General features: G+C 36.1%; 2 protein-coding genes across 5 annotated transcripts in view; one reads left to right on the forward strand and one right to left on the reverse strand.

Annotated features, from left to right (window-relative positions):
* Nucleotides 1-25,518, forward strand: part of PARG (poly(ADP-ribose) glycohydrolase) — a 112,429-nt gene that overhangs the window by 81,774 nt on the left and 5,137 nt on the right. For both annotated transcript variants that reach the window (XM_079899677.1, XM_079899678.1), the window contains exons 14-16: nucleotides 7,837-7,915; nucleotides 9,360-9,468; nucleotides 16,587-16,692. In XM_079899677.1, the coding sequence (XP_079755803.1) occupies nucleotides 7,837-7,915; nucleotides 9,360-9,468; nucleotides 16,587-16,692 (294 nt within the window). The remainder of the gene's footprint in view (nucleotides 1-7,836; nucleotides 7,916-9,359; nucleotides 9,469-16,586; nucleotides 16,693-25,518) is intronic.
* Nucleotides 13,508-25,518, reverse strand: part of LOC307174987 (uncharacterized protein) — a 207,777-nt gene continuing 195,766 nt past the window's right edge. The window contains exons 6-8 of one of the 3 annotated variants that reach the window (XR_013824226.1): nucleotides 25,142-25,276; nucleotides 16,414-16,464; nucleotides 13,508-14,114 (exon numbers count right to left, since the gene is read on the reverse strand). Coding sequence is in view for 1 of the 3 variants with exons in the window: in XM_079899688.1 (XP_079755814.1) it covers nucleotides 14,103-14,114; nucleotides 16,414-16,464 (63 nt within the window). In the remaining 2 variants the exon portion in view is untranslated. Of the gene's footprint in view, nucleotides 14,115-16,413; nucleotides 16,465-16,651; nucleotides 16,681-25,141; nucleotides 25,277-25,518 lie in introns of those variants that run through there. The other 2 variants (XM_079899688.1, XR_013824227.1) reach the window with 2 other exon arrangements.

A 25,518-nucleotide genomic window follows, 5' to 3' on the forward strand; every position in this document is an offset into this window, starting at 1 on the left:
TAACCTGAAGTATTTCATCCAGAATTCTGAGGTTGTAATCCAAACTGTACTGAAATAGAAAGATAAAAAACCCTTTTATTCTCAGCATTGTCTCAACTCACATATTGGTTGTCTATCTGCATTTGTTGTTTATTATGTATGCAGATAAGAAGGGTGTAGTTAGAAGTTGTTAGGGGAGAAAAGAGTGTAAGGAATTATAGAACAAAAAAATTAAACTGTCATAAATCCATTGTTGGGCAAATGAATACTTTGAATATTGATCTCAGACTGTTTTAGAGAGCACTGAAGGTCTGGAATGTGACCATCTCCAGCATTTGGGTGTATCAAATAATACTTTAAAAGAGTTTTAATTTTTAGCAGTTAAGCTAGATTTGAATTGAAGACTGAGAACAAAATATACCATCAATTTTTTTTTTTTTTTTTTTTTTTTTTTGGTACGCGGGCCTCTCACTGCTGTGGCCTCTCCCGTTGCGGAGCACAGGCTGCGGACGTGCAGGCTCAGCGGCCATGGCTCACGGGCCCAGCCGCTCCGCGGCATGTGGGATCTTCCCGGACCGGGGCACAAACCCGTGTCCCCTGCATCGGCAGGCGGACTCTCAACCACTGCGCCACCAGGGAAGCCCTCCCATCAATTTTTTAGGATGAATTTACATTCTTGAAATAAAATAGTTGGTAGAATGCAGGGCATTTTAACTCAAAGCTAATTTGTTTCATTTGCTTCACTTCTGTTGTACTAGGGAAGTAGTCCCTTGCCATCTCCCATTAATGTTTCTGTAAATAAAGGATGTAATTTCCTTGGGAATAGTAAAAGGAAAACATTAGACTTCTTTTCTTTTTTAAGGATAGTTTGTCCCCAATCTAAAAAAGCATCATCACTCTGGAGTTATATCTGGTCTCTAACTTACCTGCAGCCATTGTAAAATAGATGGAAAATTGCAGATCCATGACTCACCTTCACACCTGTAATTACCTCAGGCTAAGGACACCCGGGGTGACTTTAACTCAGCATTTTTTCCCCATATCCACTTAACTCTATTATAGTGCCTCCTAATTAATATCTGTGATGTGATGTTCCCTTAATGGAAATGGCCATTTCATCATCTATTTGATGTTGGATTTCTGCCATCTCCCTTCTTAGGAGACTCTTAACTATGCACTGCAGTCTATCTGCCTGATCAATTCCATTCCTTCAATGATTCAACCAGGCTCAGTGAGCTAATGGCTGTGACTGTGCTGCCTGAATCTGTAGAAGAGTTTGAGAAATTGGAAATAAATTAAATTTATCATCATTGTGGGGCATCTGGTTGGTATCAGACTTTTAAATGAATATGAAACAGGTCATGCAAACAGGCAAATACTTTTATCCAAACAGTGTTATCCCTCTACTTGCTGTGATCCTCCCTGGAGCAGGCATGAGTTAAAACCTTTCAGTAAGTATAGATTGAGGAAAAGAATTAAAACTCCAATCTTCCCCTTTTTTCCCCTCTCTTGTGTTCCTTCACAACGTCCAGTAAAAGCTTCAATACTAAAAGGTGTTACTGTGCTGCTGGGAGATTATTTTGTTGTTTCTGTGTGGTGAGAACATAAAGCAGATGCCTAGACATGAAACTTACTGAGCAGAATGTTGACACATTTAATATAAAACCTGCCCTCTAGTGAATCAAATTGTCCCAAACACCACAGGTCCTTAAATCTTTCGTGAGTGTCAGCAGAACTGATAGAAAAGACAAAAGCAGACACCATTGCTTGTAGTACTGGTACCTTTCATAGAGTTAACAACACTAGAGGAGCCCATCACTACAAAAACAGCCCAGTGCTTACTAAATGACACCAGCTCATTGGGAAAGATCCAAATAAAGTTGGAGTTTGGCTTTTCTTAATTTTTATTAATCATGGGAATGAAAGGCCAGAGTGTTTTTTTCTGGTGCATAATCACCACTGTTTTAATGATGCTAATAAAAGTGGGGTAGATGGTTGTTGTTTTTTTTTTTTACATCTTTATTGGAGTATAATTGCTTTACAATGGTGTGTTAGTTTCTGCTTTATAACAAAGTAAATCAGTTATACATATACATATGTCCCCATATCTCTTCCCTCTTGCATCTCCCTGCCTCCCACCCTCCCTATCCCACCCCTCTAGGTGGTAACAAGGAGCTGAGCTGATCTCCCTGTGCTATGCGGCTGCTTCCCACTAGCTATCTATTTTACGTTTGGTAGTGTATATATGTCCATGCCACTCTCTCACTTTGTCACAGCTTACCCTTCCCCCTCCCCATATCCTCAAGTCCATCCTGTAGTAGGTCTGTGTCTTTATTCCTGTCTTACCCCTAGTTTCTTTGTATAAATCTTCTTTCTAATGGCATAACCCATTAGTAAGTAGAATTTCTTTAATCTCCAAATATTTTTTGCTGTGTTCATCATAAACTTTCATTACTAGTAAAAGAAAATAAGAATTTTTCTTACTACTATAAAGTCTAAGAACTCATACATAAGGTTGTAATGAGCTCTTGAAAAGATTTAAATGGGTTCCTTAAAAGTTTTTAACTTAGGTGAAGGTTTGTCTTTGAGTATGAAGTCTTAAGGCTATATCCCTAGAGAGAGCTATCACAAAGGTCTTTGTCTTCTCTTTTTTACTGTTACCACTGTTCACCTTTTGCATTTTTAGAAAAGTTTATCAGTAAATTTAAATTTAAAGCGAGCTAAGGGCATTTGTTTTTCAGAACAAACAACATAATTTTGAAAGATGTTTACTTAGAAAACTCAGGATTTAATTTTAGAGCAAAAGCATCTGTATGTGCATTTTTGATTTCCCAAACCTGAGGGAAATAAACCTAACTTTGTTTCTGTTAGGAAAGAAGACAAAAACCATCCTAATTTGAAATAGAAGTTGATCATTGATATTTTATATTTTTCAACCACTTTGCAAAAGACAGAAGAGGTGGTTATTTTCATAATTAAGAGATCAGAGTAGGCGTTATTATTGTTATTATTATTAATAATAATAATAAACAGGGAAAATGAGGCTTGTCCACCACAGGGCAAAAAGCAAAAGAACAGGACTATTCCCGGCTGTCTTTATTCCCAGTCAGGCCAGTAGACCACGTGTCTTTTAAACCCCACATAAATAGAGTCATATATCTTTGGTTTCTCTACTCCCTTACAAAGTTAAGTCTGATGACACCAATACCAACCTGTGTATGGTATTGAAGGATTTTAAACTCGTCTTATTTGGTTTTCTAAGCTATTCTATGGGGTAAGCAATATAAGAATTATTGACAAGCCTAATTTTTAGACATTGAGATGAAGTCCAATGAGATTTGGTTACTTTAGGATTCACTTTGGGTTCCTCGTGACTCTTAATCTCAGTGTGGTGCTCTTTTTGCCATGCCACACTGTCTTTGTAAATGAATTTTTTAATATGTCAATTATATAATACTTAGTCCAGATTAAGTATTTCTGGACTCCTTATTTTAACTTCAGTGTTCTTCCTGTTTCGGTCCTTAATTATGTTTATGCAGCAAGTACTTACTCAACTGCTTCTATATTTTTGCATTACAAGATGCTGATGTAGGCACACATGTTAATAATATATAATCCCTGCCCTTGAGAAGCTGTCAGTCTAGTGAAGGAGTCAGATTATTGAGGTATAATTGACATACAACAAACCATATATATTTAAAGTGTGCAGTTAGGTAAGTTTTGACATATGGCTATGCTCCTGAAGCCATCTTTTTGCCTATGTTTTAATTGGGTTGTTTGTTTTTTTATTCTTGAGTTTGGAAGTGCTTTATATATTTTAGGTAAGTCTTTTATCAGACATATGAAGTATGTCTTTTCATTATCTTAACAATGACTTGAAAAACAGAACTTTCTAATTTTGAAGTCCAATTTATTAATTTGGGTTTTTGTTTTTTTTTTGGTTCTTTCTGGTTTGATTACTGTAGCTTTATAATAATTCTTGAAATCAGGCAGCGTGAGTCCTCTAACTTTGTTCTTCTTCAGAGTTGTTTGTTGAATTTTAGAATGAGTTTGTCAATATCTACAAAAAAGGTTGCTGAATTTTAATTAAGATTGTTCTGAATCTATAGATCAATTTGGGAAGATGACTTTTAAAAAAATTTTATTGAAGTATAGTTGATTTACAATGTTGTATTTCTTCTGTATGGCAAAGTGACTCAATTATACACACACACACACACACACACACACACACACACACACACATATACACATATTTTCATATTCTTTTCCATTATAGTTTGTCAGAGGATATTGAATATATTTCCCTGTGCTATACAATAGGACCTTGTTGTTTATCCATCCTACATATAATAGTTTGCCTCTGCTAATCCCAAACTCCCATTCCTTCCCTCTCCTACCCTCCCTTCCCCTTGACAACTAGTCTGTTCTCCATAGAGTCTGTTTCTGTTTTGTAGTCTGTAGTTTTGTAGATTTGTGTCATACTTTAGATTCCACATATACGTGATATCATATGGTATTTGTCTTTCTCTGACTTACTTCACTTAGTATGATAATCTCTAGGTCCATCCATGTTGCTGCAAATGGCATTTTATCATTCTTTTTGATGGCTGACTATATATATATATATATATATATATATATATATATATATATATATAATATATATATATATATATATATATGGACTATATATACATACCACATCTTCTTTATCCATTCATCTGTCAATGGACATTTTGGTTGTTTTCATGTCTTGGCTATTGTAAATAGTGCTGCTATGAACATAGGGGTGCATACATCGTTTTGAATTATAGTTTTGTCTGGGTATATGCCCAGGAATGGGATTGCTAGATCATCTGGCAACTCTATTTTTATTTTTTTGAGGAACTTCCATATTGTTCTCCATAGTGGCTGCACCAATTTACATTCCCACCAACAGTGTTAGAGGGTTCCCTTTTTTCCACACCCTCTGCAGCATTTGTTATTTGTAGACATTTTAATGATGGCCATTCTGACCATTGTGAGGTGGTACCTCATTGTAGTTTTGATTTGCATTTCTCTTATAATTAGCAATGTTGAGCATCTTTTCGTGTGCCTATTGGCCATCTGTATGTGGGAAAACTTGACTTCTTAACAATATTTAGTCTTTGACACATGAATGAGATATCTTTATGTTTATTTAGGTCTTATTTAATTTCTCTCAGTCATATTACATACTTTTTATTGTATACTTCTTTTACATTTTCTCAGACTTACCTCTAAGTATTTCATATTTTTTGTTATTGTAAATGTAGTTTTAAAATTTCAGTTTTTGACTGCTCATTGATACTGTGTAGAAATATAATTGATTTGCAGATTGCAATTTAATATGTTAATTGTTCTGCTGATGCTGTATGCAGAGTACTGCGGAGCACAAAGAAGGAACAACCAACTCTACTTACAGTATCAAGGAAGCCTGACAGAAACAACATTAATTTTGTAGTTATTTTCTTGATTTGTAGCAGGCTGTCTTACCCCAAATACTAGGTGAATTTATAGTAATTGAACTGTAAATTATTTAAAATTTTGAAAAATTATTTTTAAGAAACAGTGTGCTCAGTAATAGACTAGAAACTCTAGTATTGAGTTTAAATCTTTTAAGTTTTTATTATGGAATATTTTAATCATTTATAAAAATAGAATAGTATTTTTTATAGCTTTAATATTTACTCATATTGTATATCTATGTTTATATTTGCATATGTATGAAAATTTTCAGATCTACAGAAAAGTTGTAAGAATAATACAAGGAATTTCCATATAATTTTCACCCAGATTCACCAGTTTACATTTCTGCCCCAACTGCTACATCATTCTTTCTCTATTTTCTTTTCCTGAGCTAGGAGTATATTGGAGACATTCTGCCCTTTTACCCCAAATATTTTATTGTATATTTCCTAAGAACTAGGACATTCTCTTACATTAGCACAGCATAGTTAATCAAAATTAGGAAATTTGGGCTTCCCCGGTGGCACAGTGGTTGAGAGTCTGCCTGCCGATGCAGGGAACACGGGTTCGTGCCCTGGTCTGGGAAGATTCCACATGCCGCGGCGCGGCAGGGCCCGTGAGCCATGGCCGCTGAGCCTGCGCGTCCAGAGCCTGTGCTTTGCAACAGGAGAGGCCACAACAGTGAGAGGCCTGCATACCACAAATAAATACATAAATAAATAAATGGGAAATTTAGCATTGATAAAATACTATTAGCTAATCCCTAGTCAATATTCTATCAATTATCCTAATTATATCTTTTGTAGCTTTTCCCCCCACCCAGTCTACAGTCCAATCCAGGATCAGACCTTGAATAGACTTGTCATGTATCCTTTAAACTGGGACAGTTTCTCAAACTTGTGTTTGTTCACCTTGATATTTTTAAAACATTGAAGCCAGTTACTTAGTAGAATCTCTCTTTGGGGGGGGGGGTTGCCCAGTGTTTTTTTCATAACTAGATTCAGTTTATTCATTTTGGTAGGAATCCCACTGAAGTGTATCTTTTGAAGAGAAAAGTAGTACCGTAAAATTCACATATAACTTATATGCGTATATAACTTCAGTGAGCCCTTTGAATACACATTTCCTTCATCTGTGGGGACCACCTCTGTGGATTCAACCAACTGCAGATTGTCTAGTACTGTAGTATTTACTATTGAAAAAAATCTACAGTGTAAGGGAACCCGTGTGGTTCAAACCCATTTGTTTGAGAGTCAACTGTACTAAAAATATCATTAATCTTAGTTCTCAATGTTGTCTTGTTTCTATTTTTTTTTTAATATGTGAAAAGTATAATCTTGCTCAAGTTTTCAGCTTTTAATTTTACTGTTTTGTTGATTCTTATCAGGTCAAGTAATTATTGAGTTGACCATAGGAGTTGGAATGAGCTTATTTACTTAGTTAAATAGACACCATCCCTTTTGATATATTCAGGTCCAGTGAACTAGAAATCTATGTTATATGCCCAGCTTGGTACATCTTCTCATCAGATGAATGTTAATTATGCTTTTTTCCCTCCCTGTCTTCTCAGGCATAATATCCTAGTTTTACAAAGTTCTTTGAGGTACCTTGCCTGTTGATAGGCAAATCCTAAATTTAATTTTATTGATACTTTTCTTAGGGAATGTTTTTATGTAAAATTTATTTTTTCAACAACACAAATAAAAAACCATCTGATCACTGACATTCAAGACAGTGGACTTTTTTTTTTTTTTTTTTTTGCGGTACGCGGGCCTCTCACTGTTGTGGCCTCTCCCGTTGCGGAGCACAGGCTCCGGACGCGCAGGCTCAGCGGCCATGGCTCACAGGCCCAGCCTCTCCGCGGCATGTGGGATCTTCCCGGACCAGGGCACGAACCCGTGTCCCCTGCATCGGCAGGCAGACTCTCAACCACTGCGCCACCAGGGAAGCCCGACAGTGGACTTTTATAAAACACAATCTTTATGTACTCCTCATAAAAGAAAAAAATGAGTATGACAGACATTTTGTTTTCTTTGTTGATTGGGACATTCATTCACTGTATGATAATTGCGGTGGCATTTGAAGGCATCATTTTTTTCTTTATGGGAAGTAATAACAAGTCATTAAGACCAGCGGGGTTTTTTATTTGTTTGTTTCTTAACAGAGACCCTTTAGAAGGTGCAGTTCTTAAGAAATTTTTTTCTGGGGGCAGTGGTGGTGGGATGAATTGGGAGATTGGGATTGACATACATACACTAAGATGTATAAAACAGATAACTAATAACCTGCTGTATAAAGTAAATAAAATTCAAAAAGAAAAAAGAAATTTTTTTCTCAAAAATAATAGTGGCAGATTATTTGTTTCAGGTACTGAACAGTACAGTGAATACACAGGCTATGCCGAAACATACCGTTGGGCCCGGAGCCATGAAGACAGGAGTGAAAGGTGAGTTCATTTCTGACGTTAGCATCTCATGACCAAAAGCTAAGGAATGTGGGTTTGACCCTGGTACAGTCTGTCTCCCATCTATTCTTATTTCAGAAATATAATTTTCTTCTTAAATTCAATAGTACAGTTTCGTTAGTAGTTAAAACACTATCACCATCTCCATATACCAAAGGGAACAACAGAGAAAAGCCAAATGTCTAAACCAAGAAGAAGAAAGGCACAGCTCAGCTGCTAATTATAAGCAGCCAATGGAGATTAACTTCCAAGGTCGAACTAATTAGAGCTTAAAGCCTTTAAACAGCTTATTTAGTTATCCTTACCTTTTCTGTGAGATTAGGTTAAGTGGGGGAAACCTATGCTGGGACAATTTGCCTGACGCCACAAACAATTGATAGCAGAACCTATGTTGAATTTTGCTGCTGCAGTCTCCTAGTTCTTACTGAAATATATTTTTACACTTTGACATTTTTGCTTTCCCAGTAAGTTGCTTTACCAGAGGTAAATTTTTACAGAAAATGTGTGTGGCCTATGTGTGTGTGTTTCAATGCAAAAGAGCCATTGTGGCAGAAAGAATCAGCTATTGCCCATGTAGCCATACAGCCTTATCTTTGTAATATCTCAAGCCCAGTCCCTAGTCTCTTTCCCTTTGTTTTGGTTAAAATATGTGGTTGCAACAATTATCTATGTGAATGTTTAATTCCTGATAATTATTTACAGACTAACATGAAGGTTTCTGTGGGTATTCTTCAGTGTGAAAAGTTGACTGCCATATCAGTATATGCATGTTTATAAAGAGATGAAATATTTGGAATTTGGAATTTCACATTTCCAGAATCACCATCTCAGCCAGTTTTTCCTGTCTCCTTGGGCAAATTGTTATCGTCTGCTTTGATTTCTTTGCCTTTTTAAAAATAGTTTTGCCCAGTCAGCAACTGAGCACAGTAGGTAGAATTTTGTACTGAATTATTACACATTTTTTTTTACAAAACTTGACTTCTTGGGATTCGTTCTTGGACAATAAATGGTGATGTTACAAACTCAATACTTAGAGCAGTTCTTTCAGAACAAAGGAGGAATGAGCTCTTGTTGAGATACAAACGCCATGTCTTTAGTATTGAAGGAAAACAAAGAACTAAATTCCTTTCGTTTGCCCCCAAAATCTTTTAACCTCGAAGACTCATTGTTAATCATGTGTCTGTTTATAATACGTACTATTTTTTCATTTTACTGTTTAATGCCTGGCAGTCCACAATATGTATCTCTTGGAATTTAAAATTAAAATGGTGTTTTTCTACCCTCCTGATTTGCTGAGATATATACCCACTGGTTTGTTTGTAATGTATTAACCCTGCCAAAGTCTCAGAAACCTGACCCTCGTGAGGGTTTTATTTTATGAGTGCCTTTCCCCATTCCTCATTTTCCCCCATCTGTCCTGCCCCAGGGACGACTGGCAGCGGCGCGGCACTGAAATCGTCGCCATCGACGCCCTTCACTTCAGACGCTACCTCGACCAGTTTGTGCCTGAGAAAATCAGACGCGAGCTTAACAAGGCCAGTAACCTTATTTCTTAGTTCATCTGGCAGCTGTCATCTATTTACTGCCATTTTATTAATGCTGAAATTAATGTTTTCTGGTAATTCTTGCAGTGTCAGTACGTCTGCCCACAGCTCTCCTGATTTAATGTGTCTGTCAGCTTGTACAGGATGTACTTTCCATTTCGTAATTGTTTGATTACTGATGCCAGATAGACTGTTGCTTGATATTAGGCCCCACACATGCATTTATCTCATCAAGTACATTTAGTTGCTTTGGAACATTATCATTGTAAAACCATATAGAAATGAATGAACCCTGAAAGTTTTTATCAGACCTGCCCAATGACATTTTTCTCTACAAGGTGTGCTTATCAGGATTAAAACAGATAAACCATGAAAGTTGTCATTATTGTTCTAGTATAGGTAAGACTGACATGTATATTATTTATTTGGTAATTTGACATATTTATGATGGAATCTGTGGTTTTCTGTGCTTAGTTTTGTCTCCTATAGCCATTTTCTTTTTTTTTTCATTGTGTTACAGAAATAGAAAAATGAGCCAGACCTATTGTTAGTTTAAATTTTTACTACTGTTAACCATAGTAAATAAACTGTCATAGTGTTCTAAGTCTATTCTCTAGATAGATAAGGCCTTACCAAAACAGTTGATGTCTTCTTTAGTTCCTCTCACAGCCAAGAAGACTGACCCAGTTCTGAAAACCATTGTTTAACTTCCATGAGTAGGATTTGGTCATGAAGTTCATTATTAAGATAATGAGGTTGTGGTTTTGCATGACTACCCATGTGCCAATCCCTACACAGACTTCTGGGAATGACAGACTAGGTGTACCATTGCAGGCAGACTGGGACTGCCCTTGGATTGGCATGTGTGGTGTTCAGTATATCATCTTCACATCTTTTCCCTGCGTCTTACCACAGGAATGGGCTCTCTGTGGTGCTTTGCTTATCCCAGCTCAACCGCCTTGCCTCTCATATTGTTAGTAAAATAACTAAATAATCCAGAAAGACTTTAGTACACTTAAAACTTAGTAGATATTTCAAATATAATTACATTTATTATCATATTCTGATGTACTCAAGAATCTAATTTACTGTTAAACATGTTTTTTTAATATATAATTTATTAGGTTATAATGTTTGAAGTTCTCAAAGGAATCTCATAAAAGTTTGAAGAGTAAATGCACTATTTTCCAAAGTTCAACTTACACACAGATTCCGTTTTTCTTTTAAGTAATTTCTCATTAAAACTATCCAAAAACACTATTCTTTGATATATCAACAGATATAATTTCTCTTTCACCTGATATTACTGAGGAATATCTTTTATTATATTAGGTACCTTTTAATTGTGAGCTTGCTTTCGCTGTTCTAAACTCTTGCCTTAAAGCAGTTGTCTCCAAGCACATGATGTTTTTATTACACAGCATATCAAGTAGAATAAGAAGATTTATATTTAGCTTTTCATCAGATGTGTATGTGAATTTGTCACATGGTCATTGATACTAGAAGACATTTATATAAGCAGTAGGTATGGGTCCCCCCCGGCCCGCCCACAATTCATATGTTGAAGCCCTTACCCCAGTAGGTCAGAATGTATAGAGATGTGATTAAATTAAAATGATGCCAGGGAGTGCCCTAATCCAATCTAACGAGTATTCTAATAAGAAGAGGAGATTAGGGCATACAAAAAAAATCAGGGGTGCATACCCACAGAATAAAGATCATGTGAGGGCACAGCATGAAAGTGACCATCTGCAAGCCAAGGAGAGAGGTCTCAAATGAAATCAAACATGCTGACACCTTGATCTTGAACTTCTAGTCTCCAAAACTGTGAGAAAATTAATGTCTATTATTTAAGTCACTCAGTCCATGGTATTTTGTTATGGCAGAGAAAAATATGAAAAGTTGGGAGAGAAGCATATGAAAAGTAAATGTATTTAACCATTATCGTACATTAACACACATTTAAAGGCTCCCTTTTTTTAAACATTTTAAAATATTTATTTATTTATTTTTGGCTGCGTTGGGTCTTTGTTGCTGCACGTGGGCTATCTCTAGTTGCAGCAAGCAGGGGCTACTCTTTGTTGCGGTGCGTGGGCTTCTCATTGCAGTGGCTTCTCTTGTTGCAGAGCATGGGCTTTAGGCGCATGGGCTTCAGTAATTGTGGCTTGCAGGCTCTAGAGCAGAGGCTCAGTAGTTGTGGCGCACGAGCTTAGTTGCTCTGCAGCATGTGGGATCTTCCCGGACCATGTCGCCTGCATTGGCAGGCAGATTCTTAACCACTGTGCCACTAGGGAAGTCTTTTTTTTCATGATAACATTTATATTCCCACGAATACTTTTCTGGAGGAGCTAGATCATTCACTTTTAGAAATCATCTATAAATATGATCTTTTTAAAAGATAACACTGGACATAAGTAAATCTTCTCTTTTTAAATTGCCCACGGCTAACTGATACTCTCTACATTTACTTGGATAGCACTAACCTTCAGTTTCCCATCCTTAAAGACACAGAAATTTTAAAGATGTGAAGCCTTGGTATATGTGAATAGGTTAAGTTAGTTGTAAGTATTACCAACACTGAAAAACATTTATTTGTACAATGGTAGAGTCCTTATGAGACATTTTTTTTTTTTTTTTTTTTTTTGCGGTACGCGGGCCTCTCCCTGCTGTGGCCTCTCCCATTGCGGAGCATAGGCTCCAGACATGCAGGCCCAGCGGCCATGGCTCACGGGCCCAGCCGCTCCGCGGCACGTAGGATCCTCCCGGACCGGGGCGCAAACCCGCATCCCCTGCATCGGCAGGCCGACTCTCAACCACTGCGCCACCAGGGAAGCCCCGAGACATACTTTATAGAAAAAGACTGAGTCTTTAAATAACCTGGCAATAGAAGTTTTATTTCATTCAAGTCAGATTTTTTTGTTATCACCAAATTTGGAAGGGGACTGTTCTTAAATCAGAGCTTGATTAACACAACTGATCAATACTTGCTGCTGATATTTCTAAGAAGCTCAACATTTGATCATTTATAATCTTTTATTGAAGTCTGTGTTACTTTTCAGGAATATTAGTTCAAAATGTATCATTTTTAATGAGTTTTCCCTTAAGTTTCTCAATGTATAGAATCAGGATAACCATAGAGAAACCTAATCTAGTCTTTGATTTCACATATGAGAAATCTAAGGTCTACATGGTGTTTTCATTTTATATTGCATCTTTAAAAAATTTTTATTTATTTATAGTTTTTTTTTTAACTTATCTTTGGCTGCGTTGGGTCTTCATTGCTGCGTGCGGGCTTTTCTGTAGTTGTGGCGAGCGGGGGCTACTCTGTTGCAGTGCACGGGCTTCAGTAGTTGTGGTTCATGGGCTCTAGAGCACAGGCTCACTAGTTGTGGTGTGTGGGCTTAGTTGGTCTGCGGCATGTGGGGTCTTCCCGGACCAGCGTTCAAACCCGTGTCCCCCTGAATTAGCAGGCGGATTCTTAACCACTGTGCCACCAGGGAGGTCCCTATATTGCATCTTAAAAAGGCAAAATCAATTTACTAATGTTACAATTATTTTAAAGATAAAAAATCATCTATAATTTTACCTTTCAAATAATTGTTTTCATTTTTGTAGGTCTTTCCACATGAATACTAATTTTCATATAAATGTGTGCAAAAGTTACCTACAATATTGTATTTATCTATTTAATTTATCCATAAATTGTATTTTTCATACTTGCTAATGATCTTCATGATGTTTTTTTAAATAAATTTGATGTTTTTTAATCTATCTATCTACCTATTTTTGGCTGCACCACATGGCATGTGGGATCTTAGTTCCCTGACCAGGGATTGAACCAGTGCCCCTTGCAGGAGAAGCACAGAGTCTTAACCATTGGACTGGCAGGGAAATCCCCATAATAATATGTGTAATGGCCACAAAATTGGTTGGATTGATATACTAGGACTTAGCCACTGTTTTTGAACTAATAGGTGGTCCCAAGTTTTTCTCTATTATCTATAATGTAGTAAACATCTTTGTATAGTTGTTATTAAATAAAAGAAATTTACAAAAGAAGAAATTTATAAAATTACTGTTACTGAATCTTAAGTATAATTTTAAGACTCTTAATTAATATTATTTTATTCTCTTCCAAAAGATTAAGGAACTTTTTATGTTCTGTTTGTTTTTAAGAAATCACAGTGTTCTAAAACATCAGAAAATCATTTTCAGTACCAACTATGTATTAGTTTAAGTTAGACGAGTACGGTAGATTGATTTCATATAAACAACTCTTTTTTTTTTAAATTAATTTATTTTATTTTTGGCTGCGTTGGGTCTTTGTTGCTGCCCGCAGGCTTTCTGTAGTTGCAGAGAGCAGGGGCTACTCTTCATTGCAGTACGTGGGCTTCTTATTGTGGTGGTTTCTCTTGTTGTGGAGCATGGGCTGTAGGCACGCGGGCTTTAGTTGTTTTGGCACGTGTCTCAGTAGTTGTAGCTCGCAGACTCTAGAGCACAGGCTCAGTAGTTGTTGTGCACGGGCTTAGCTGCTCCGCGGCATGTGGGATCTTCCCAGACCAGGGCTCGAACCCGTGTCCCCTGCATTGGCAGGCAGATTCTTAACCACTGCGCCACCAGGGAAGTCATGAACAACTCTTTAGGACAAAAATTGTTAAATTATTAATTTAGCAAACAGTATAATGTATTTACATTATATAATGTCCTCCCTCCCTCCGCCCCCCCCATCCCACGCCACTAGGCCATCATAGAGAAATGGTTGGTTCAAACAGACTAAAAATTTTGTAACAGTAGCCAAGATATGGAAGCAACCCAAGTGCCCTGCCCATCAAGAGACAAATGGATATGTATACAATGAAATATTTCTCAGCCATAAAAAAGAATGAAATTCTGCCTTTTACAGCAAAGTGGATGGACCTAGAGAATATTATGCTTGGTGAAATAAGTTAGACAGAGAAAGACAAATACTATATATCACTTACATGTGGAATCTAAAAAATAATACAAATGAATGTATATGCAAAACAGAAACAGTCTCACAGATATAGAAAACAAACTAGTGGTTACCAAAGGGGAGAGGGAAGGCAGGGAGGGGCATATTAGGGGTACGGGATTAAGAGATACAAACTACTATGTATAAAATAGATAAGCGTCAAGGATATGTTGTATAGCACAGGGAGTTACAGCCATTATCTTGTAATAACTTTTAATTGAGTATATTCTGTAAAAATACTGAATCACTCTGTACACCTGAAACTAATATAATATTGTAAATCAATTATGCTTGAATAAAAAAAGAATTTTGTATTTAATCATCAGTTATTCTTTATACGTAATTACTGTGTAAGTATTTTATATCATTTAATTTCTATCTGATTACATTTTTAAAGTTTCATTTTATTTTACTTAATCAGAACACCAAATGCAGGTTAATTTCAGTTTTATAGGGTTTTTTTTGTTATGGTCATTTTTCAAGATAGATTTTTTTTTTTTAAGTAAAATTGGTTAGATTTTGCTTCTAATAATCTAAATATTTCAAATTCTCTGTTGTTAGGCCTTAGTCTTACTAAGCTACTTTTGCTCATTAAAGAAAAGTTACCCCAGATATGTAGAGAGAGCAGTGTGCAAGAAACTAAAACCATTCTGATGGTATAAAACAGAGATGACACAAACTAGGAGGCTAAGAAATCTTCCTCTTCTTCTAGACATATTTGGAGAATTTGACAGGAAAGCAAGTGGCAAAGTTACGTCTATTCTGACAGAAAGTCTGTTCACCCCCTTGTTGGCATAAAGGCAGACTGTATCTTTCAAGAACCTACTCAAAAAAATTGAGCTCTTTGATAGTTTTGACCTAAAAGAGATTTTCAGATGCTCCATGCATCTGATTATACAGGTAATTTGTGAGTTCTAGTGTAAGCTCTGTACCACAGTGTTGAGTAATGGTCCGGTACCAACTTATAATTAATATCTGTCAGGATTTACAGCCTAGGAGGGGGTGGAAGGAATAGCCTTGTTAATCCACCCAGACAGGTATAAAATACATTTTTATACCCTTGTAGCAGCTTCAGAGAGCAATTTACAGTATTTCTATGTGTGGGTTTCATAGAAGCATCTTTCTTTATCCTTGGTTTTTCTCTGGGAACATTTGTCACACATCATTCTTTCTATTTTATTTACTGTTATACATAAGCTATATTTTAGGGTTTGGTACTTGAGAAAGCCCAGGGGAGACTTGCTTTGCTATTATTTTAAACCTCTTAATATAGTCTGATAGTTTCAGAAAACTAAGAACCCTTTGGAGGCAGAAAGACCAACTTGTCTGACAGCAAAGAAATGGAAATCAGAAACTCTGGGACCTTAAACTGCAGTCTTCTCATATACAAAATGAGCTGTTCATTTAATTAAAACTTAGCATCCTCAGGATATATTGTACTTTTCTCAGGTTACTGGCAAATTTTAAAATATTCTAGCTTAAAACAGAGCTGTGAAACTAGAGAATCTTGGAGCTGGAAGGGATATTAAAGGTTATCTTGTAACCAGGTATAGGAATCCTTTTTATATATAATTACTTGCTCATTTTATTTATAGTTGTTTAAGCATTTCAGTGGCAGGAAGCACATTTAAAAGCTAATCACAGTTATTAATCTAAGTCCCAATAATTCAGAGAGAGAGTGGTGAGGAAGCATAATAGTAGTAACTCTTTACCTTAATGAAAAAAATGGTAATCAAAAGTTTTCAAATAAAAGTGTCTTAAATGCCTTTCTGTACTTCAATCCCTTGTGGTTTGTGATTGGGATTCCATTAGTTCTTAAAATATCTGATATTTTCCTTTATATTTGTTTGAATTGGAAAAAGAAACTGAGACCTGTAATGGTTTAAGGGCTTTGATTTGCCCAGCATCAAAGCAAATAAATAATAGAACTGATCATTTCTTACTCTCTTCCTTGTGTAATCCCAGGATTTTCTTTTTCCCCTGTACTTTGGCCCCTAGGAAAAAAAGAGAGAGAGATAACATAAGCTTGATAATGGATACTGATCCTAGTACATCAGTCAGAAATACTGTTAGTGTCTAGTCATTCACGTGCTTTGATATTTCTTTCATCCTGCAGGCTTACTGTGGATTTCTTCGTCCTGGAGTTTCTTCAGAGAATCTTTCTGCAGTGGCCACAGGAAACTGGGGCTGTGGTGCCTTTGGGGGCGATGCTAGATTAAAAGGTGAGTGAATCAGTTGTTATAAGAAGGATAATAGTATTTTGACTAAGGAGAAGAGTTAGTCCTTCAAACCGGATTTCTAACCACAAACCACAAAGATCTAAAAGAAGAGAAAAAGAATATTTGACACCATCCTTTTTTTTCTTATTGTATATGAAGGAATCCGTATTTTTATTTACTTTTTACCTGCAGAGGTCACTTATCTCTGATCTATAAGACACAGTATTTAGTTGAATAAAGAGAGGGAAGAGGCCAAAATTACTATGAAGTTTCAAGCCAAAGCACCCATTCAAGCACGTTCGTTTACAGAAGTGATTTTTTATGGACAGAGCTATTTGATGACTGACTCGTTCATTCACCAAACTTACGGCACATCTGCCACTGCCTAAGCACTGTGGTAGGCTCTGAGAATACAAAGGTGAATAAGATGTAGTCCCTGCTTTGGAATTCACAGTCTAGCATATGAGAGAGAGGCATAGACAAATGCAGCACATAGTAATGAGTGCTTTAATAGAGGTACACAGTGTGTGGGACTATAGCTTGGGAGAGCTGCATGAATGGCACAGATAAGGAGGCATTTGGGTACTCAAGAAGGATAAACATTTCTTGCCCTTTATAGTTTATAGTAGAAAAATCACAAACCTATCAACAAAGCTATTGGTCATTTACCATATTATGACGTTTGCTTTCCTCTCAGGAGTGTCAGTTATAGAGAATAGTATTATATTATTACTTAGCATGGTTACTATTCTTTGTCAGCCCAGCTGGTGACATAAGCTGGGTGTGCTACAGTACAGTCTTGACACTAACTCCCTGAAGTTAGCACAGACCCTCGGGTTAAGGACACCCATCCTCCACAAGACTGCCCCTACTGCAGACTCTAGCTGCAAGTCTGGGGAGGGGGTGTCCCCCTGCCCACCTGCACCTCTTACCAGCTGGCTACCAGTCTTGGGAGTTTTCCACAACCAACCCCTCTAAGGTTTGATAATTCATTAGAATGACTCACAGAACCCAGGAAGGTGCTATTATAATTTTATTACAAAGGATACTCATAGGGTTTATGTATTTCAGCCTGTTGAGTTGTTGTCACATGGATTTATGTTTTATATGTTTACATTTTTGTGGCATGCTTAGAAAAATCTTCTCTATTCCTTTATTCTAAAGGCTTTCACCCATATTTTCTTCATATTCAAAAACAAAAACCGCATGTTGTCAGTTTTGGTGTTTTGAAGGTCTATAGAAGAAGGAATTTCTGGGTTTTATTTTATGAAATTCTTTATCATCCTGAATTTGTTTGAGGAAACCTGTTTTTCACTCTGGGCTTATTGATCTTATGACAGACACTTTTTTCTGTTTTTCTCTTAAGTAAAATAAATGAGTAGATTCATCTCATCAATCCAGAAACCAGTTCTACCATAAGCCTTGGTCATTTGTGATGGACAATTTGGGAAGCTTTATAAATGTGTTCATTTTGTTTCTTTTCTTCATGGCATAAAAGCCTTTCTCTCAGACTGCGGCTTTGCTTGCTCTGGTGACTATTAAGGGTAGTATAGTATACACAAGATTCTCATTGTGTAATTTTCTCAATTATCGAGATTATTTTTCTGTTGTGAGCATATATTGTTTTGTTGGTTTTTTCCAGCTTTACTGAAATATAATTGACATACAGAACTATATAATTTTAAGGTGTACAACATAATGATTTGACTTACATCATGAAATGAATATCAAGTAGGTTTAGTGAACATCTGTCATCTCATATAGATACAATATTAAAGAAGTAGAAAAAAACTGTTTTCCTTGTGATGAGAATTCTCAGGCTTTACTTGCTTAGCAACTTTCATTTATAATGTACAGCAGTGTTAATTATCTTTATCATGTAGTACATTATATTCCTAGTACTTACTTATCTTATAACTGGAGGTTTGTACCTTTTGACTACCTTCATCTAATTCCCTTTCCCCCAACCTCCTGCCTCTGGTAGACAGAAATCTGATCATATTTTCTTATGAGTTTGTTTATTTGTTTCTGAAGTATAATTGACCTACTTATACTACGTTAGCTCCTGGTATACAACATAGTGATTCTATATTTCTGTATATTTCAAAATGATCTCCATGATAAGTCTAGTTGTCTTCTGTCACCATGCAAAGATCTTATGTAATTACTGACTGTATTCCCTGGACTGTACATTTCATACCCATGACTCATTTATTTTGCAACTGGAAGTTTATACCTCTTCCCCCTCACCTATTTCTCTCCTCCTCCCTACCCCCTCCCTTCTGGAAGCCACCTGTTTGTTCTCTGTATCTATTACTCTGTTTCTTGTTTGATTATGTTTGTTCATTTATTTTGTTTTGTTTTTAGATTGTACCCATAAGTGAAATCATACAGTATTTGTCTTTCTATTCCACTTAGCATAATACCCTCTAGGTCCATCCATGTTGTTGCAAATGGCAAGATTTCATTCTTTTTTATGGCCAAGTAGTATTTCATTGTATATATATACCACATCTTTATCCACTTATCTATTGATGGGCACTTAGATTGCTTCCATATCTTGCTATTGTAAATAATGCTGCAATGAACATAGGGGTACATATATCTTTCCTAATTAGTGTTTTCATTTTCTTCAGATAAATACCCAGAAGTGGAATTGCTGGATTGTATGGTAGTTCTAGTTTTAACTTTTTGAGGAACCTTCATACTATATTCCATATATATTGCATCAATATATATTCTCATCAGCAGTACACAAGGGTTCCCTTTTCTCCACATCCTCACCAACACTTATTGTTGTCTTTTGATAATAGCCATTCTGAAAGGTGTGAGGTGCAATTTCATTGTGGTTTTGACTTGCATTTCCCTGATGATTAGTGATGTTGAGCATATTTTCATGTGCCTCTTGGCCATCTGTATGTCTTCTTTGGAAAAATGTCTATCTAGGTCCTCTGGCCAGTTTTTAATCTGGTTGTTTGTTTTTTTGGCATTGAGATGTATGAGTTCTTTGTATATTTTGGATATTAACCCCTTTTTGGATATATCATTTGCAAATATCTTGTCCCATTCAGTAGGTGGCCCTTTTCGTTTTGTTGGTTTCCTTCACTGTGCAAAAGCTTGTTTGTGTTTCCATACAAATTTTAGAATTATTTTATTTCTGTGAAAAATGCCATTGATATTTTGAAAGAGATTGCATCAAATCCGTTATTGTTTTTGTAATTTTAAAAAATCTTATTAAAAATGTTCTCAACCACATGGATGACCTTGAAAGAATGATGCTAAGTGAGATAGATACCATATGATCTCACTTATATGTGGAACCTTAAAAAAAAAAAAAAGAGCTCATAGATACACAGAACAGATCAGTGGTTGCCAGAGGTATAGGATGGAGAGTGCACAAAATGTGTGAAAGAGGTCAAAAGGTACAGACTTCCAGTTATAAAATGAATAAATCGTGGGGATGTAATGTGCAGCATGGTGACTATAGTTAATAATACTGTATTGTATATTTGAAAGTTGCTAAAAGAGTAAATCTTGCAAGTTCTCATCACAAAAAATATGTAGCTATGTGTGGTGGTGGATGTTAACTAGATTTATTGTGGTGATCATTTTGCAATATATACAAATATCTAATTATGTTGTACACCTGAAATGAATATAATGCTATATGTCAATTATATTCTGATTGTATAAAAAAAAAGAGTCAGCCGTAGGAACTGTATAAAAACCCCTCTTTTATAAGCCCACTTTCTCATTAGCCACATAGCATATATGAGCAAGGGAGCATTTAAATCCTAGATTAATTTCCAAGAGAAGAGAGCATTAAGAAAGAGATGTTCGCTGATGAACCAACATTAGAGAGGCAGAGCGGGTGCACAGAGAAGAATCAGAAGCTATGGTCCAGTTCAAAGTATTGATAGATTAAATAAAGTTGGTAAACAAAAACCCTTTGAGAGCAGATAAAGACAGGGCCAATATTAACTTCTCTGAACTGGCCATCTTTATCTGTCCCTAGGTCTTAGTAATGTTTCAGGAAGACTCATCTGAACCATCAGATGCTATCCCTACCCTATAAGAAAGAAGGGAGGAAGGACAGTTAAAACAAGCAAACAAAAAACTTCATGGAGGGAGAACATGGGCATATAATAAACCCTTAAACTTACATTTCTTTTATTAGAAATAAGGCTAAATATTTTTTAACATGCTTGTTGCCTAACTGTGCATGAGTTTTTCAGTTTGTAACAATTTAATTTTGAATGGCTTTCATTGTACGTTATGCTAACAACTAGTAAGAGAATATTTTTCATATATTCATTCATTCAACAGACATTGATTAACAGCTTTCTGCCCCAGACAGCCAATGGCCCTATGAGCCAGAGGGTAGGAAAGAAGGGACATAGGGAAGAGGGGCTTGATGCCTGTCCTCCAGCAGCAGCCGGTTACCTCCTGCAGGCTTGTGGAACCAAAGGGGCTCTCTCTGTCCTCCTGCCTGGCCCCTCATCTTTCTGAGGACCCTCTGGAGGCCCGTGGAAAAGAGCTTTTGAGTGAATGTGAATTCTCCTTTCTGGGGCTCATAGCTATTACAAAGTGACACTAACCCCCACGTCCAGTTCACACTTGGCTTTCAAAATTTTATTCTCACCCATTTCTATGGTAGCTACCTCTTTCTCCTGTGTTCTTTCAAGATAATAGTTCATGTGTTTTGTCTCTTCTTGGTAGAGCTTGTTGTACTTTGGTTGCCCTGAAAACTCAGCTCTCTGGTAGACTCAGGAAAAGTTATGATTCTGTAGATTACTTGGCCTTTTCTCATTGTTAGATGGAGTAGAAGCACTGTTTTTTGCTTTTTTTGTTTGTTTTTTGCAGCATTATTTATCCCATCTCAGTAGAGACTGTTGAGTGGGCTCCTGCCCGCTAAGTGTACCACCAGGCACCCATGAGATTTTTAGGAGATAACTTGAAACCATTTCTAAATAGTTTTTAAAGCAAATTATGTTTGTTTCATCTCTTATTTCTAATTTTATTGCATTGTAATCAGAGTATAGATAAAATTATCTCTACTTTTTAAGAGTTTTTTGGGCTTTTACTTGTGGCCTAACGTAATTGTTGTATATATTATGTTGGCACTTGAAAAGACGTCTCTGAAGGGTATAGAATTTATACTTTGTTAGATTCTATACCTATTAGATCAGACCCTATATTTTTCTAGTTTTGTCTGCCTGCTTTCCGAAGGAATCAAGTGGTGCTCTAAAGTTCTTTCTGTTGTGTTTTTGTCAATTTCTCATTGCACATCCTCAGTGTTTATTTTTTGTACCTCTCCATACTGTGTTATCTGACTTGTGAAAGATTATGCCATTGCTAGCTTACCATAATTTGAAGCTATCTTGATGCAGTCCTGTGCATTTTCTTTTCTATCCCCATTCCCTACCTTCACTACCTAATAGTGACTTGCAAATAAAATAAGCTTAATGAATTTCTATTTGACAAATAGAAAATTCAGCTCCACCGCTTTCTGGCTTTGTGACCTTAGACAGGTTAATTAATCTTTTGGTGCCTTTATTTCCTGATTTTCAAAATGGAAATAATACTAACGTTTATTCAGTTTTTGTAAGGATTAAGTGAGTTAATCCTTGTGAATCTTGAGTTTGTCCTTTAAAAAAAGCTGCTAGAACGTTCAGCATGCTACAGTATAGAGCTCAGTGTTAGCAGTTGTTACTAATGTTACATGCTAATGGCCTCAGACCATACCTGTGGTATAAAGTATCCATGGTTTTACTCATTTTTTGTTTGGTTCATTTGTTACAAGAGGACACTGTGAATTGTTTTATGACATTATTCATATTTATTTGAAGAATTTTCACAGCTTAACATTGATGCCAAAAAGAAAATTAAAACCAAGCTCCCTGCAGGTTAATTTAAGTGATTATTTTGGCACCTAGTTGTGCTTGAAGTTAGAATTTGATGGTTTTATATCATACTTGGAGTCAGTCCATACACCCTATTAGATTTGTGATTTATTCTCATCTAAATTGTGATAACAGGAGAGTTCACTTAAATTGCGAGACATAATTGTCTAGATGTGCAAAGATCTTGGGGATGTAGTGAAGCCTGAAGACAGTTCTGTTTAAAATGATCTTTTGTTAGTGATTACTGATGTATTTAAGGTCAAGATTAATTTAAATTTCTGAAAATTTCCTTTGTGTATTTATAGTCTAATATCCAATGCAAGGAGAAAAGTTATAACAGATTATGGACTTATACTCTGAAAGAGTCTTTAGGGATCATCTGATTCAACTTCTTCATTGCACAGATGGCGAAAATGCAGGCAGGAGAGTTAAGTGACTTGGCCAAAGTCATAGAGCTTAGATACCTAGCAGACGGGCAAGGCCTGAGTTCAGGTCTTCAGTCTCCAGTCCCAGCTTTTGTTACCATGTGTACCCAAACAGAAATGGATGTGAGATCAAGAATGTAATATGAACTGGTTCTCTTATTAGGATCCAGGCTCTTTTTTGGTAGATCTGTCAAGCTTAGCTCCAGGAGCCTATCCACAGGGACAAAGTGGCCTGTGAAGCATTTAAAACTTAAACTCTATAGGGAGATACATTTTAAATGTTTTTATTAATATTTTATTTCATAAATGGCAAATGACCTGTGATCTAGTATTTCTGTATGTAAGGACGAAGTAGGACTAAAAGGACTTTTCTTTGGGTCTCTCTCTCCTCTCTGTCTCTTAAATAGGAAATACTTAAAGCCAAATTTCATTCAAACCAAAAGATAAAAAAATGATACCTCTGGTAGAAGAAGATGACGATTCATTGGTTTCCCTTTTTATATGTAGTTTAGGTTAATTAGGAACCTTTTAAAATTGAGTGCACTGAAGCTTTAATGTATGTACAAGTTGGTTGAGTGGTTTTAATTAAAACGTATCTCTATTTTGAGATAATTACTTTCAACACTCCAAGATTAATGAGGCCTAGTCATGGTACCTCACATGTTGGGGATACTCAATAAATATTAGTTTGGAAATTAGGAAATACTTTGGTATTTTAGAATATCACATGTATTCTAATGTCTTACATTGTTTCCCAAATTTGGAGATACTCAGCTATATCAAATTTACTAGTTCATCTTAAAAATATTTTTCCTTCCTACATAATTTTTAAACTTTTTATTTGAAAATAACTTCAAATTTACAAAAAGTTACAAAAAGTTAAACAACTCTGTGTATGTTTATGTACATATATGCTTGTGTATTATATACAATTTTTTTCTGAATGATTTGAGCTTAAGTTACATACATTATACCCCCTTTGCTAAATACTTAAGTGTGTTTTTCCTATTCTCTTATATAAACACATTACAGTTATAAATTCATAAATGTACACTGATATAATATTTTAATCTTCTCATCCCTGTTGCAGTTTTATCAGGTGCCCTAATCAAACCCGTTGTAGCCATTTTGCCCTCCAATACAGGGTCCAGGGTCAGGTATTGCATTTAGTTAATGTCTGAGCCTCCTTTTGAATCTGGGTATTTCCACAGCCTTTCTTTGTCTTTCTTTTATGACATTGACATGTTTGAAAAATACAACATTCCTTGAGTTTATCTGCTGTTCCCTCATAATTAGGGTTATAGTATGCATTCTTGATCAGAGCAATACCTATAGGTGATAGTGTCTGGAGGCACTTAGTAGTCATCTGACCCCATTAGTGATGTTAATTTTGGTCACCCAGTCAAGGTGTTATCTGATTTTTCCACCTCTGTTGCAGAGTTTTTTTCCTCTCTTGTAGTTAATTAAGTAGTCTGTTGGAAGACACTTTGAGACAAAATTTCCCTTAGGTTTAGCATCCTTTATTGATCTTTGCCTGATTCAGTCTTTACCATGATGGTTGCAAAAAGAGGATTATCTCGTTCTAGCACTCCCTCCCGACTTACCCAGTTAGTCTTTGGCTTTCTCCTGTGAGTAAAAGCCCTTCTTTCTCTCTATTTATTATATATTATCATTGTGAACTCAGGAATTTATATTTTTTCAGTGATTTGTAAGTTATTACTGTACATAATATTTTGATGCTTAGCTTGTCCAGATTTGGCTAGTAGGAGCTCCTTCAAACTGGCTCTTATATTCTTGTGACAAACATCCATCAGTTTTCCTGTTTTTGAGCACTTCTTCACTTTCTGGTATAATAAAACATTCTGGGTTCATCTTGTACCTGTCCTGTCCTAACCATGGAATCAGGTGTTCCCTGAGGAATACAGCTCTGTTAGGTGGCATGGTATTAGATACCAAGATCTGGGCACTAGATGTGCTCATTGCTACTAAGATGTCTTCTTTTTGGCCCTTTCAGCAGACAAAACTAAGAAATGCACATACATACACACACACACTCACTCTCTCTCTCTCTCTCTCACTCACACACACACAAATGTACATATTTTAGAAGTCATGAGTACATACCAGTGCCTTCCATTTCAATCTATCAATCACCACAGAGTTCTTTTTTGTCTTTTCCCATTCCGTGTTGTATTCCCTCTTCCATACTGAGAACTACAGCTGCCAGCAACATCAACAAATTAACTCATTTGTTCAGTCCTGAAATATATTTTAAAATAGTTTCAGAATTGCTTCACCTGTACTACTGTGGTAAGCAAATCTAGTAAAAAGAGTCCGGGAATTGTTTGCAATTCTTTCCTCTTTGCCCAAGACTGAAGGCATATTAGTCAAATATTGTGTTCATAAGTTACTTGGATTAGTTCTTACTTTCATCCTTTCATTTTTCCTTTCCCTGTAGTGCTATTCTTTTGAAATAAAATTAGGCTCATTTGTTTTACTTT

The sequence above is a fragment of the Stenella coeruleoalba genome (genome assembly GCF_951394435.1).
Source record: "Stenella coeruleoalba genome assembly, chromosome: 16".
Classification (NCBI taxonomy): domain Eukaryota; kingdom Metazoa; phylum Chordata; class Mammalia; order Artiodactyla; family Delphinidae; genus Stenella; species Stenella coeruleoalba.